The 15,984-nt window shown below is 37.4% G+C and overlaps 1 protein-coding gene across 3 annotated transcripts in view; it reads right to left on the reverse strand.

Moving 5' to 3' along the window:
* The window catches only part of SATB1 (SATB homeobox 1), a 100,891-nt gene that overhangs the window by 54,699 nt on the left and 30,208 nt on the right, over positions 1-15,984 (reverse strand). For all 3 annotated transcript variants that reach the window (XM_080676299.1, XM_080676298.1, XM_080676300.1), the window contains exon 5: positions 15,764-15,887. In XM_080676299.1, coding sequence (XP_080532425.1) covers positions 15,764-15,887 — 124 coding nt within the window. The remainder of the gene's footprint in view (positions 1-15,763; positions 15,888-15,984) is intronic.

Below are 15,984 nucleotides of genomic sequence, written 5' to 3' on the forward strand. Positions count from 1 at the left end.
AGTACATTTCACATGTAGCCACAGTAAGATACTGTTTTTCTTCTTCCTAGTAAAATCCTTATTGAAATCTCAGGCATGGCATCTGACTACACTAGTGAGTTTCAAGGGCAGGGAAGAGAGAATTCAGGAATTCAGGATCTTATGGGGCCCATGGCATTTGAAAGAGCATATCCAGTGTCATAATCTTCAATTTGGAAAGTCGTAAAGAAACACCTACTGTTTTGATAATACAAATGACAGAAAGTAAAGATTGACAATATTTTCAAAGGTGGTAGAGATGGATGTACAAAGGGTACATCAAGAGCCATGATTTTCAGGAGAGGGGCTTGGGGTTCATGTCAATCAAAAGGAGACACTGGTTTAAAAACATTACACTAGGCTGTGAGTTCATGCAGATCTGGGTTCCATATTACTTTCCAGCCCAAATGCCCGGCAGGTATTAAACACACACTAAATGTTCTTTAATGAAACAGAATCAGCTAAATCTGCATTCAAGTCCAAGATGTGCTGCATACTACCAGTGTGACCTCAGTCAAATTAACTACTCTAAAACAATTCCCCATACTAAATGGCAGTGATAGTGGCACTCACCGCATGGGGTTGTTCTGAGACTCCATTCATTCCAGCATTTTCATTCATTCATTCATTCACTATGTATTTACTGAACTCCTATTATGTACCAAGCATGGGGCAAGTGACTAGGAAGTATGGCTCTTCACGTCATTACTTATCTGCCCTTGGACAGACAATTAATAAAATAATGAATGTGATATAATTAGCACAGTGCCTGGAACATATCAAGTCTGGACTTAAGAGGTGTTAATTACTACGACAACCCTCTGCCACCACCACCTCCTCATTATAGGCTCACATTTCAGACCAGTCCAAAGACTACTCTGTGAATAACAAAGGCATCAGGTAAAATTTCAAGTGATATATTTTAAGTCAAATACATTTTCTTACGAAGACTGTAGATTGTACTCATTAAATTGAGTTACAAGTCAAGTAGGAACAAGGGAAAACACCAAGGAAAACGGTGTTTCCATTTGTTGCCATATGCAAATTTGGTGGTGATATCTAAAGTTGGCCTGCACATGGTAGCTGACGTCAAGAAGACACACACCACTTCTCTGACTTGGATGATCGACCAGTGCCCTCTCTAATTTCTAGCTAACAGCTGTTCATCCCTGAGGATGTATTTCAGGTATCTCTGCTCTGCCGTTGCCGACTTCCCAAACATCCCACACATGGTACCACAATAGCACTTGTCATGCTGTTGATTTTCTACTAGAGCCTTGGTTCTTATCTCCAAATAGTGTGCACTCATCACAGACAGGGCTGGGAACATATTAGTTGATCAACAAAAGGACACTGAAATAAGCCATTACTGCAGACTACCAGAAACAGCCGCCCCTCCCTCCCTCTCTTCCTCTCGTTGTTCTTAAAACTTAAAGGTAATGGCAGCTTAATTGTTAAATGAGACTTTTAAAATCATCACTTTTGGCAGTCACAATAAAACTCGAAAGAATCTTTGTTCATTCATTTGCAAGAGATCCCTGCCCAAGTTTTTCCAAAATGCAAAGGCACAGATGTCTCAGAAGTCACCGTGCTCGCTGGTTAAGTCATTCCATAACCAGTCCTCTCCCATGTCTATTTATACAAGCTCTCTAGAGAGCACTCGGAGAAAGACACACCAGGGCACTTGGAGAAAGACACAACTGTCATCGCAAGATTTCCCACTCGGTGGCCAGTGCGTGTAACACATGAACATTCAGGGAAGAAAGGACTCAGGCTGACAAAACTCAGTCGGTGTAGATCCCAAGTTCAAATGCTACACATAGCACCAACTAGTGAATCGGCCACGGCTTTCTGTGCTGGGAAACAGAATTTGAAAGTCAGCAGAAATTGGCCGTGGGTCTCACAACCCCAGTGTGACACGATACTCTCGTCCTGGGAGCCAAGTTGTAAGCTTTTCTAAGATCCATAAAGCACATGTCTACTCCCTAGGAGGGGCTTCGTTCTTTCTGGGAGTCTGCTGAAGTTCCGATCTGAAAGAATGCCATCTTCGCAGAAACCCCGGCACTCTAGAATGATGCCATCTGCCACAGGCTGAGCTTCCTTCGCAGCCAAATACATTATTTATAACCTTTCTAATTGTGAAAAGGTAAGGGTGGAATTTTTCTAAAGCCTGACGTAGATAGAGGGAGGACCTTCTGGACCTTGGCTCAAAAATACTGCAGGTCTCTAAATATGAAACACACACAAAAAACAACAACAAACAAAACACCCACAAGGAATCAGTGGAGGTTACACAATTTTTCAAAATGTTATATCCTTCCAAACCCCTACTAGAATGGGATGTTCACCGGAGGTGTACATATATAACGCATTCAGAAACTAAGGAAAGATGGTTTTATTTTTCTACTTAAGTAGCCAAGCAAGAGGTTTTGGGGAGAGGTGAAGCCTTCTGAAAAAGAGGTTCATCAATTTGGGGAAAGGCAGTGATCTGATTACCCTTAAAATTGCTTTGTTGTGCCTTTAACAACAACAAAAAACCCACCCCAAAACAATGCTAATCAGGTTATTCAATCATTTAAACCAAAACTGTTCATGCTTTTCTGCCAAATCAACCAACCACAGCAAAATCTGTTATCTCTGATTGCTCAGCTTCCAGTCAAAAAACAGTTAACCCCCACTGTACCAAAAGTTTTCCAAAATACCCTCAGAGCTCTGCATGCTCAGGGAGGAATAGAGAGAAAGCCATGTCATCTTTAAAGGGTAATTGGAGTGTGGAACCCTATTTGCATATGACAATATACTCTAATAAACTAAACAGCCTGTACCGGAAGCCAGCAACTCCCTAGCATTGCATGTCATCTCCATACTGGCTTTTTGTGCACTGTTGGGGTTTTTGTTTGTTGGTTGGTTTGTTTTGTATAAACACACTGCAATATCATGATCCAAACTTACTGAAGACTTGCTGATGGTTTAACTGAGGTGGGAGAAGGTAGCAGGAGAGTCTACAAAATGGTGGTTCACCCTGGTTTAAAGCTTCCAGGCTCCATCAGCAGAGAGGGCAAAGGCTACAACGTCTTATTTACACAATTATCTAAATACGATTAAACAGCTGATGGACAAATATTAAACTGGAAAATGTATAGTCATTTCAGCTTAATGTAATCCTCTTTCTGTAAACACCCAAGATGATTTTTTTCAACCAGAACAGTCCTGACACCTCATAAGCCTAAGGGTGAATAGCAAGAGATTGTTTTTGATAGTTATAAATATTCAAAAGACATGCAGACCATCTGCTTTCATAATACAGGTAAAGCAAGACTGAAATGGTGACTGCTGTATAAAAATGATTCTTTTAACAAAGTCTTCCTCTCCTCGAAAACTATAAAGACAGATGTCAAAAACTGTTTACACAGAGCAATCAGGAGCGTGCAAAATGTAATATTCCTTTTACACACAGTGCTTGCTAAAGAGATTTTTTTTTCTTTTTCTTCCCATCTGTGTGTTGCAACACATTTCTACAAGTTAAAAACATTTTTTTCAAACAGAGATCTCATGAATACCCAAAAACATGCTATCTGGTTTCTGAATGCTAATTAATTTCAACTAAGGAATCTGAATATCTTTTTCTGTAGGAAGGAATGTATGTGTTGAGTTGGAATACTCTGGAGAGGCAGCAAGGGAAATCAACTAGCACAGGTTTAATTCTATAAGGCGATTTTCATGGTTCTACCCTGTCTGATCCATACGTATATATATGTATCAATTATGTCCGTGCTTTAAATGAAAGCACATCACTGCTAATGTCTCTGGCATAAAGTCTAAAATAATTGTTTTTTGAGATAAATGTCTGCACATGCAATACACACACACACACACACACACACACACAGAAGCCTTTAACTTTTAAGTCGATGTAGAGTGATGCATAAAGCTCTACAGTTAATTTTCCGAACTGGAACACTAATCTTGACAGTAACCTTTTTATGTATTGTATTAATGGCACAGAGGCATTAAGCACCTTTTTATAATTTTCAATAAAATGAGCATTTACTGAACAATCTGTCAAACTGTTGGCTCTCTATTCTTTTACATTTTTATTTTTTTGAGAAGTGCAACTTCATACACTCCGATGTTCCTCTCATTTCTCCAAGTCCTGTCTGCCTATGGCCTGAATTTTTACAGCAGTCTTTATGTATGCATGCGGAAAACTCAAAGGTCAAAACTGAAATTTCAGATCAAACAGATCAACCCCACGTTCAAATACAATTTTAATAGGAGTTTTCACAAAATTGGGTTTTCTTTTAATCCCAAAGGATAGCTAATACTGCAAACAAGCTCCAAAAGGCATCATGTGAGATAGTGACATGGAACGAATTTGTTGAAAATTAACAGGTAGTCCCCATCTGGTATTTGGGGGTGGGAAGGAAGTAAAATGGGCTTCAATTTATGAGAAGCAAACGGCAGGATTTCTAAGTGTAATATTCTGTTTGTGCATGTTAGCTTATGTTCCCCAAATCTTTCCCTCTGGATCCTCTATTGCTTTCTAAGCTATCCTCTTGGGAGATACAACTGGGGCATATTCAGAATCTCAATTTGTTGAGAAGAGACTAATCACGTCTAAATTTTACTTAAACTCCAATTGTCATAGTTATGGCTCTTGCCATCTTGATCAATCCCAGTGCCTGAAAAATGGCATTTTCATACAAGGGTTACTAAGATGCACTGAAAAGGGAAACTCAATACAAAGCTCTAAAGGAATACAAAAGGAAGCACAAAGAGAATACATCCAATTTGGTTTTAATTTTCTTAGCATATCTCCTGAAGATGAAAATGAGATCATTTCAAACATGGAAATGTTATTTAATTATTTAAATATCCAAATCATAATTTTTAAAAGAAAATGTTGGTTCATAGTTCATATGGCTTTTTCACATAATTAAAGTAATTTTACTAAGACCCAGATAATATCTTTGACCAGATTCTCTATTCAGTTCTTTTGTGTAAGTACCTATCTAGATTTTTCTTATTACACTGAAACCTTCTTACTCAAACTAATTGAATATGTTAGTAAAGACCTTAAATTAGAAAATATTTGTTAAAAGGTGTATTATTACCAAGGGCATATAGTATTTCAAATTAACTGCACATAGAGGCTTACAATTGTTCATCTGCAGTATGAAGGGAACTGAAGTAGATATTCTCCAAGGTCCCTTCTAACAGCTTTAAGATTGTATGAAATCTATAGGTCTTCCCAAACAGATGTCCGAGAAGGTCTCCGTTAGTGACTAAAGAAGATGCAACTGTCATGCACACCATCCATTCTTAGGCATTCACTGTGCAAATGTCCCCAACTAGAGTTCGTTTTTAGAATGGTTAAAGCCCCTTGGTATCTTGCTTATATATGATTACAAAAAATTTACTCATCACTCAGTTAAACATTATGCTACTCCAAATAGGATTTGTATAAGTTTTTTATTAGATAGATCTAAATCCAATGAGTTTGATTTTATAACAAAAATTGTTTCCTAAAATTCTAAAGCTCTTATCAACTGACACATTTGGAGAATGCTTGCTTCCTCTTATTCTGATGATCCTTGTGTGGTTAAATCTCCCATCCTCTGGGGAGATCCAATTTTCTAGTATCTGTGCTTAGAAATAGCAGGAAAAAAAAGATACCAAATTTGTATTATGTTCCAGAGCACATTTGAAAAGCTTTAAGCCACAGAGTAAGGGGAAAAAGTAGTCTGAACAATCCATTTTTCTAAAAGTAAACACTAGAATTAGGTTCTGTAACTCTTCACGGATTTTATATTCCTTCTTTGCATTCCTTTTTACATGAACACTATTAGATTTTTAAGCTACATTACCTAAAAATTGGGAGGAAAAAACAGTCTGGCTTTTAGCTTTTGATAGAGCCGCCAGAACTCTGGGAGTCTCGTAAATCCTAGGGAACCTCTCCCCACTGGGGCTCCCAAAGGTTCCTTATAAATAACTCTCAGGTCTGCACAAACCCTAGAAAGCCCATTGCAGGGTCTGTGGACCCCACTCAGATATGATCCAAGATTTTACAGAAGACTAAGGGCTAAATCATGTTGTTGATTTCTGTGTTTTATCATTAGCTATCCACCAAGACTGCCCACGTCCACTGGATAAATACAAATCAATGTCACCTCTGGATTAGGTCATCAAGAAAAACCAAATTAATCAGATTCATCTTTATCGATACTACAAAAATGCTTCACTTTGGGAAAATGTCATATGCTGGTAATTACCGATTTTGTTGTGGTGAAATGGTAAACACACACACACACACACACACACACACACACACACACACGTTGGATGGGTTGGACATCGTGAATTAATGAGCCCCATCATCACTGGAGTTGTGTGCTCTCGGCTGAGCTGGTGCTCAGGCACAGGGGGGTGGATAAGCGAAGTCCCTGAGGCGCATTCTGGAATGACTGAACAGTTATCTACACTTGCAGCTCTCTCTAAATTCAGGTGATCCAGGACCTTTATAGCTGACATATACATTATATATTTACAGGCTTAACCAGAGTCTCCAAGGCCAACTGTGGACTTGTGCACATCAACTGAGAAATGGACATTGTGAACTCACACGGGGTGGTACCGGCTGTTAGCATTTCTGTGTTGGCAGCATCAGCATCTTCGTCTATAAATCATTTAGACTCTGTTATTGAAATTTTCCCTCTTAATTTTATTTTTAAATATGAGAAATGGACAAATGGGACTAAAAAATGTTAGTGAAGAAATTTTTCTAACTGAAAGAGATTTTAGATTCAGTAAAAGAAAATGTGGATCTCAACTGTAACACAATTGAGACAAAAGGAAAAGTATTAGTCACACTGAAATATATGTTCAATTATGAAAAATTTTAAATGCATAGAAATATGGTGCTAAAGATTGTGCTTAATAGTGATGTATAATTAGGTCTTTTATAGCATTATTTTTTATAACTCTGGATCCCCAGTACTCGGTCAAGACTATTGTTCTGCTTACAAACATTTAAGTGCCATACATATATAAGAATATTACAATGTAAGTAAAAATATGAAACAACTTGTAATGTGAGCAGATTTTCTTAGAAAAAAATCCAGAAGCAATTTGCTCTTGGGTACGAAAATTCAAAATGAAGTATAACATGAAAAATATTTTGAAAGCTAGGATACTGTAGATAATAAAACTACTGACAGAATTTATTGGTTCATGAAATTAACATGGTGAAAATCCTATGAGGATATTTCGGTTTTACACATATTTTTGAGATCCTACTGTGTGCCAGCATTTGACTGTGATGATGAATAAAACTTAAACCCTTTTGCACACAGACAGTTACAGTGTACACAGGGAGCCCAGCAAGTCCAGTTAGTCCAGTTAATATCAGAACAATACAGAAAGCACCCTGATGGGTACATAAAGGGAGTAAGAGCCTGAGTATGGGGAGTGGGGTGAGGAAAGTTAAAGGAAAGGACACTGGGGAAAACTCACATCCAGAAGACAGTCCCATGAGGCATCTTTATCTTCTTTGACATTGTGCATCTAGAGTGTCATACTTCCTTAACCTGCCAATGTGCTTATTTAGAGCAAAAGGCTCAAGTCTTCCCCCACTTCCATTTTAAAATACATCAAAACTTTTTTAATGATTCTTCGAATGACGCTAAAAGGATCCCTCAAAAAGTGAGAATGAGTTATAACACAGTCCTCTGATTTCCTCACAAACGGAAAGTTCTTGGTTGTTTCCATAAAAAGGAAGCTCACATCAAATCTACTACATAGCAGCTAAGTTTCCTAGGCTATGCACACCCACAAATGCAATTTCAAACTCTCCATCCCATGTCTTAGAAAAACAACTCAGATTACTAAATACTTTAGAACTGAGTGTTGTTCTAAATGTTGTACAAGTATTAACTCATGTCATCCTCCTAACAATCCTGCAAAATTAGTACGATGATCTTCCCACTTTACAGATGGGGAAACTGAGGCATAGACAGTCATTTGCCCAAGCTCGCAGACCTCATGGAATGAAAGCTAATAGCTCACTAATCAGTGGTGGCAAAGACCAATGACACACAAATACTCACATAAGAGCAACAGAATGAAGTTTCTGAAGAAATGTATTACTTCAAGAAATAGTTCCATTAAGAAATAAAAAGAAAGCACAATCAAGCTCTGTCCTCTGTTAACATAATCGTGGAGAGTTTTAATACGTTTTGGGAAATAGCTATTTGTGAGGATTCAAATAGTTAATACTTGTTTTGGTTTGCTCCATATTTTTTAATTGCCTGGGAATAAATGCTGAATTGACAGTAAAACGGGATAAGCCCAGGACAGTCGGTGGTACCCAATGAGGAAGTACCCTCCCTGTCTTGTCACCTAGATAAGAATGTGATCTCAAACAATGCTAACAATTAAAGCATCACTCTTTCTTCACTTTCACCGTATCATCTGGTTTGCATCTTTAACTCCTCTGAGTAAACTGAATTAGATTAGCATGTTCCTGGGAAAATATTGCAATACAAGATTTTTTTTTTTTTTTTAAGAAGAGGTTGACTGAAGAGGATAAAGTTTTAGAGTAAGAATGAGAGAAAAGAAAAAAGAGACTATTAAAGGAAGTCAGCCACCTTCTCTGCAGTGAGGGGTTCTGCAACCTTACGAATTGTCCACAATGAAACTCCAGCACCCCATAATAATGCTGCATATTAGAACACAATACAATCTTGTATTTCTGTTGTGCCCTTCGCGCAAGCATCCCAGGGTGCTTTACAATCATTATGAGTTAAAATTAAAACTGAAGCACATACAATTCCTAATAGAATCATTTTAAAAATGCTAAACAGAACAAATAACTTTTAAGTCTAGATTTAAAAGTCCCAACAGCCAGAGCGTTCCTTACTTCAATTGGCAGTGAGCTGCAGAGCCGGGCTGAGCTCTCCCCGGTTATGTTAAAGGCTCTCTTATGTTTTCTATGCTCAAAGCCTGAGATGATCAAATGGTTTCCAATGAAAATGGAAAAAAAAAATTGGGTGTTATCTGTTTGTTTGGATTATCCTGAATTTAGGGTTGTTTTTTGTTTGTTTGTTTGTTTGTTTGTGTACGAGTTTGTAAAGGGCCCAAATCTGACATGAAATAAAGCAGGTTTTAAAAGCAAATCCGGACAGAGCCCAACTTGAAATTTCAACTCATAATTGTGGGGGGAAAAAAAGACACTCAAAAAGCATTTTAAAGCTAGCTCTGTTTTAGCAGGAAAACCAGATTAATTAGCATGTACCAGTTAACTTAAAAAAACATACACAATTAGAACATAGCATTTAATAGGCTTTTACCCAGGCCATGTCTACTCCTAAGCCTTGGAAGTATTTATTATTCTACAAACCAGAAAAAAAATAGGGGAAATGCTCTCATGATATGGTAATTTTTCTTGCATTAGTGATTTTGAGGTCAAAGGAAACCCTGTTCAAGATCTAAAACAAAGCAGAGGTAAAAATCTATTAAGTGAAAATGAAGTACTTACACATTGTTAAGCATCCCTAAATTGGCATGGCTTAAACTCTTTTATGTTGTACTATTGTGAAAAGATAGTGGCCATAAAATATTTGCGATCAATCCACTGTAAGATAGGTGCTTTACTAAGTTCAGCCCTTTTTGATTAAATATTTCTAAAAGGTTATAGAGAACTAACATGAAAGCTACAGTAAAAATTTTATGTGTCTAAAGCAGCTAAAAATGAGATGCAAAGAGTAAAACTTACAATTTAGAGGACACTTCTACGGTAGACTATGTATTATAATATTAACACCAGCAGGTATCTCACTATCCGAAATATCTTGTGTTGCAATATTTTCCCAAGAACAGTGAGAATGAAGTAATAACTGGTTCAAAAAAGGAGGCAGAAAAAATTATTTGGTGTAAGTTTAGCAATTCACACACAATTATGCATATAAGACTGGTTACTATTTCCATTATGGACCTTGCCATTAATACAATTGCTGAAAGTGGTAATAAAATCCAATTAATATCAAGTAGTTCAGTGCCTAGAAAAGCAGATATTCACAAGCTGGAATTCCCAGGGTCAGTAGGGTAAGGACTGGATTTTATTTTAATTTTTAAAAAGGAAAGAATAAAGATATTTCCCAAAATATCATGGTAATTAGCAACAAGATTTATAATATTATACTAGAAAGATGCAAGTACAAAATTCTACAACCACACTTCAAACAGGAAACTTTCTAGTTCGTTTGGTGTGCTTTTTGTTCGTTCGTTTGTTTGTTTTTTTAGAGAGGAAGGAAAGGAGAGAGAGAAGGAGGGGGAGAGAAGGAGACAGAGTTACATCAATTGGTTGTCTGGCACCTGGGATAGAACCTGCAACCCAGGTTATGTGCCCCGACCTGAAATCGAACCCAAGACCTTCCAGTACACCAATGATGCTCCCACCAACTGAGCCACACTGGCCATGGCAGGAAACTTTCCAGTTTTAAGTGAAGCTGCCAGCTATATCCTCATCCTTAAAATCAGTCCAGTGGATGAGTAAGGTCTATACTTTCAGATAGACTCAAGAATTGCCCACTGTTTCCAATGAAATGTCTAACATGGTCTTGGGGTTCAAAACAAAGGGCTATTAGCTCAATTATACCTACTGATCAAGATGGATGTGAGGATGGGGGAGAGAAGTGACTGCCACAGAGCTGTGACATTAAGACCTTCTGGAACCTCAATATACTACACATCATTCCAGAAGTCAGCTCCTGTGGGCTGAATCACTCGCTCATGCTCAAAATTAGGGGCATGAGATGATAGTTCTTTTAAAAAGCAAGTTAACATGCAAACAACAAAATCAAAGATATAAAAACACACGTTAAAGAAAAATTTCAATAGTGAGAATAAAGATAACTGGAAAACTCTAAGTAATTATCAGTACTTCCTAGAAATCTAAATATTTTATAAAAACATCAGATTAATTTGAGAGAGCCTTTTTTTAAAAAGTCCTTTACTATATATGTGAGCAAGAAGGAAACCTGGTTAAACTCACAAGCTCCAGGTATGAATTCTTGCCCCTCACCTAGCAATGTAACCAGGAGCATTTATTTAAACATTCTATGCCTCAGGTTCCTGAACTGAAAATGGCAAAATATAAAACAGGGTGATAGAAGTGCTCTTGATACTAAAGCACTAAAACAAAGTTAACTATTATTACCTCAACTATTAAGGTGTGTCATCCTTATTATGTCACTGGAAATAGGAGTCTCCCGTCATACAGCAGGCTGTCAATACATATTTCTGAATGTATAAATATGTCAATATATGAATAAATGTCATAGGTTGGGCTCTCACATGGAATACAATATATGAAAATACTGATGCTGCCTGTTCCTTTGAGAGAATGTGATCATCAGTGTTTCCCCAAAAACCTTTTTAAATGTCACTTCAGTACAAAAGTTATGAAAAAAAATTGCACAAAGTGCAGTTAAAAATATGTAACAGGGCTTTTAAAATTGTTGCTCCAGTGTTATTTATAATACATAATGAAAATCAACTGAACACAGGTTTATTAAATGTCTAAGTTCCAGAGAATCAGCAGAGTTCGATTTTAAATGCTAAGCTCCAGGAGGACAGCACAGTTTCCTTTTTTTATGTTTTGCCAATACATAATAATAATTAAAAAAAAAACCTAACACATATTAGACCCTAATGCTGGCAGGAAAATGAAAACCCAAAAATCCTTTTTCTCAATATTACTTCTAAATGGAATATTCACATTTGAATTCATTTTCTATAGCTTTTGCTACTTGAAAATAAAAATGACAACTCCTACTTAGTTTGTGTAGGACCTGGGCTTGGAGCTACTTTTTCCCAGGTAAGAAATAGAAAACAACGCAGTGCCTTCAAATGTGAAGGCAGTAGTGTGTGTGTGCGTGTGTGTGCGTGTGTGTGTGCGTGCACGCGCATCCCGGTGTGGGGTGTGGATAGATGGTAATAATGCACCTATCACATGAATATCTTGCAGGAATGTCTGACCTAAACATTTTCAGAAGGAAGGCATTAGGCTGGTAGAAGTAATAACTGATATTTACTTATGATACTTTCAACAAATGAATCTATCCTTGTATTGACTATATATATATGTATGTGTGTGTGTGTGATATATATATATATGTATATGTATATGTGTGTGTGTGTGTATATATATACACACACACACACACACACACACACACACATCCAGTATTTAAGTTCCATTTCTAAAACTCCAGGGAAAACTAAAATCAAAATGAAAAGCAAAATGTTTCTTTTTTCAACTCCCAAATTACTCCTGAATCTACACTCTCAAAGTTGTCATGACCACAGGCTTTCTGGTCCCCGAGTCAGACTTCATTCTCTGCATTACTTACAGTTCAGAATACAACATCCAACTTATGTAACCACATCCCACTGAAAAAAAAGCAAGAGTAACGATACAACGTCCAACCTCAGATCTGTAAGAAGGGAGGCATTTCTTATGTCTTAGAACATTTTACAAAAATAAACAAACATGTGGTACCAAAACTTAATAAAGGGGGTATCAATCTATTTGGGCAGATTTATGATAGGAAAGCAGTACCGCAAATAAAGGAAGGTATTAGTTATAAATCAAACCACATGCACACTTATGGAACCTCTGCAGCTGGAGAAAACTTTGCAAATATTATCAAAGAAAACATTACTGCACCAAAATGTTAAGTATTCATTTTAAAGTCAGCACTTACTTTAAAATTTATCATTGGGAAAGGACTTTTGGGTCTGTCAGTAACCAGCATTTTGACTTTAATCTCTGGGGACATTGGCTCCTCTATCTGTCCAAGGAGAAGTCTGGGAAAGTAACACGTCCTCGTTCTATGACTCCAAGTCCCAAATGGACTTCTGCTTAGCAAGATTGAGACAATCCTCCTAAGAGCATCGGAGGCAAGGCTTATCAGACACCAGGAGGCAAATTCCTGCTGGCTCCTGTTCCCATTCCTTCCTGGCTTCTACTCTGTAAAGTGAGTCTACTGCCCACAGGGTAGACATCTGCTAAACATAATATTAGGGGATCCTGTAGTCCTAAGTGGCTACAAGGTTATTTTATCATATTAAACAAAACAACTCTTACTGTACAGCAAAATGTGAACAGTGAATTGTATGCTGAAAGTTCTTAAGTGAATGAATCAAATCTCCACAGGGGGTCAAAAGGTCTTAATATAGGATTTCTTGGTGTTGGGTCCTGTTTTATACAAGGCTGAGAGACAATATTTATTTGTTAGGCTTTTTTTTTTTTTTTTACCATACCATCTTCATCACCAAATCTTAACCACAGGAGAAAAAAAAAGAGTCATTTTTGCCAAACTCAGCATATATTGTTGGCTTACTCCTTAGAGAGCCTGAATTTCTCGTCTTTAATAACTATGACAGCAAATAAAATGAAAGAAAAATGGAAAATAAATCATTATTAAAACATTCTGAATTGAGTATCAGATTCATGGAATTTATTCTACAGGAAAGATAGAAGATGATGTAACAGAATATAAAATAAGCCCCTCATTTAGACAACAGACTGCACTTTCTTCATAGTATTAAATTTTAAATTAATTTCAAATATTTGCTGCCACTGCTCAACTATGCATTTTTTCAAAAGATTTTTTTTAAAGAAAAGATGACAGTAATTACAATTATGTTTAAGTTACAGCCTAGTTTCACCACTGAATGATTACAGCAAAGTCTCCACACACACACACACACACACACACACACACACGCATGATCTTCTAAAGGGCTCTCTGCAGAAATTCACCAATATATGACTCCAAAACCAAGTCCCGAATTTCATTTTGTCATTCGGTTTAATGTTATAACTGCCTGTATCCAATTCATTTCCCATGATAACATTAAGTAAATTCACAATTATATTTACAAGCTACAGTGAGGTGGAGTTTACTGGCCGAATGTTGATATCATTTAACAATGAGTTCTCACTGCCTATATTGATGAATACTGTACTAGCATCCTCCTCCTCCAGCTCACAATAAACGTGTTAAATCTTTGCATGAATTTACTTCCGAAATCAATGGGACACTCAGTAACATGAAGGTACTTGAGATTCCTATTCTGGGTACTGCTACATGTATTATCTCTGAATTTAAAAAAAAAAAAAAAGTTTATTTCGAGGACATTTCCAATTTTCAAATGCTAGTACCCAAGTGGCATGTTATCCGGAGTTGTCTGCAAAACCCAAAGTCCCAGAGGTAAGAGTCACCTGCTTCATTCTATCATCCTATAGATTTCTGTGTTTCATTAATTTAAATTTCTTTGGAGGGGTATAAATTCACATCCTTTCTACTCCATGGGTGAAAGAGGAAGGACAGAAGGAGATGAGCTTGAATGACAAAAAGAGGTTGCTCTGAATTTCAAGAAACTGACACTTAACAACACAGAGAATGTTTTACCTGTGGCTAGAGCTCACCTTAAAAGAACATAGCAAGTCATTGTTAACTATCAACTTAATTCATTTGCTTCACTCCTATAACTGCTAATAAATATCAAAGGAAAACTGATGGGCTATAATGCAGCAAACCTGCAATGCATGGAGGTTCCATGAAAAGGTAGCACAGAAGCCCACAAGCTTCCTTCCAAAGGTGCCCTGTATCTTCATGAGCATCACATTAGAAACACATTTTAAGACTCCCTCAACTGCAGAAATGTTTGTAGCAGAGTCGTACAGTTCAAGTTCAAATGACCTGACAGACTGACATTCAGAATTACATTTTAAACTTGAACTAAAAGAAAACCTTAAACATCTAGTTCTATCAGCACTTCAATTATACTACGTCACAGAATGACCTTCCACTGCATTTGGGCACTGAGGGGTAGCTTTATACCACATTTATGTAGTAACCACACAGGCAGCCCATAAAAAGCAGGTTCATAGCACCTTTGTTGTTGTGTTTGTTTGTTTTTTAAATCTGAAATTAGCTGAGCACTACCCAACACGATGTTTGGTTTTACATTTAGAAACAGGGGGGTCTCTCTCTATAGTTTTAGAAACTCTCCATCAAAATTCATTCTGAAAAAATCAAGCACAATAAAAATAGATCTTTGTCTTATTCCAAAAATTCCTGGTGGTATAACAGGCATCTCGGGGGGGTGGGGGTGGAGGGGGAGGTAAACCAATGCCCCCAAACTAGTGAGAAAATCCTTAACGAACAATAACTACTCAACCTTTAGTTACAGGAGATTTCTATTCTTACTTTTGTAATTATTACTACAAGTGCTCTTTGTAGTTTTTTATTTTTATAATGAGCTAAGTATTAGACAACTGAACTCTTCTTTAATTCAGGCAGCATGATGAAGTTCTCCGCGTTAACACAACGCCATTCACTGCAGGCTCCTGGACGTGTTACTGCCTTTACTTTTCCCTACATCAGAGTACTCAGCAGAATGGAGCTTCCATGCTCAGAAGAGGAATCGGAAAATAAGCTAGCAGAGTCTGCTGAGCCGTTTTCCCTTCGCTCTTTTCCCAAGGGAGAAAAAGTGTAAAGCCTGTGTTCAGAATGAATCAGGCATATTTTTAAATGTCACCAGTGGTCAAGCCACTTTGCATTTCTGGCAGATTCTCGCTTCCGATACCGGTTGCTTAAGACTACGGAGCCCCATGGAACCTCACATCAGGGCTGCCCGGGATGTCTTATTATTTATTCCACGCTCTGCTAAGTACCTGTGAAAGGGGGCACTCCTTGGCCAGCGAACTCTGATTCATATCTTTCAGGAGGTCCTTCAGAGCATTCCTCACTGTGGTGTGCGACCATTGTTCAGGAGGCAAGTCTTCGAGTTTGGGGCAACTATGTGAGACAGAGATTAGAAAGGGGATTATTACAAGATTGCATCCCGCTGCAAAACATTCCTTTAAGACAGACAGATTTCATTTTGCGCATCAAA

Source organism: Plecotus auritus (assembly GCF_963455305.1).
Source record: "Plecotus auritus genome assembly, chromosome: 6".
Classification (NCBI taxonomy): domain Eukaryota; kingdom Metazoa; phylum Chordata; class Mammalia; order Chiroptera; family Vespertilionidae; genus Plecotus; species Plecotus auritus.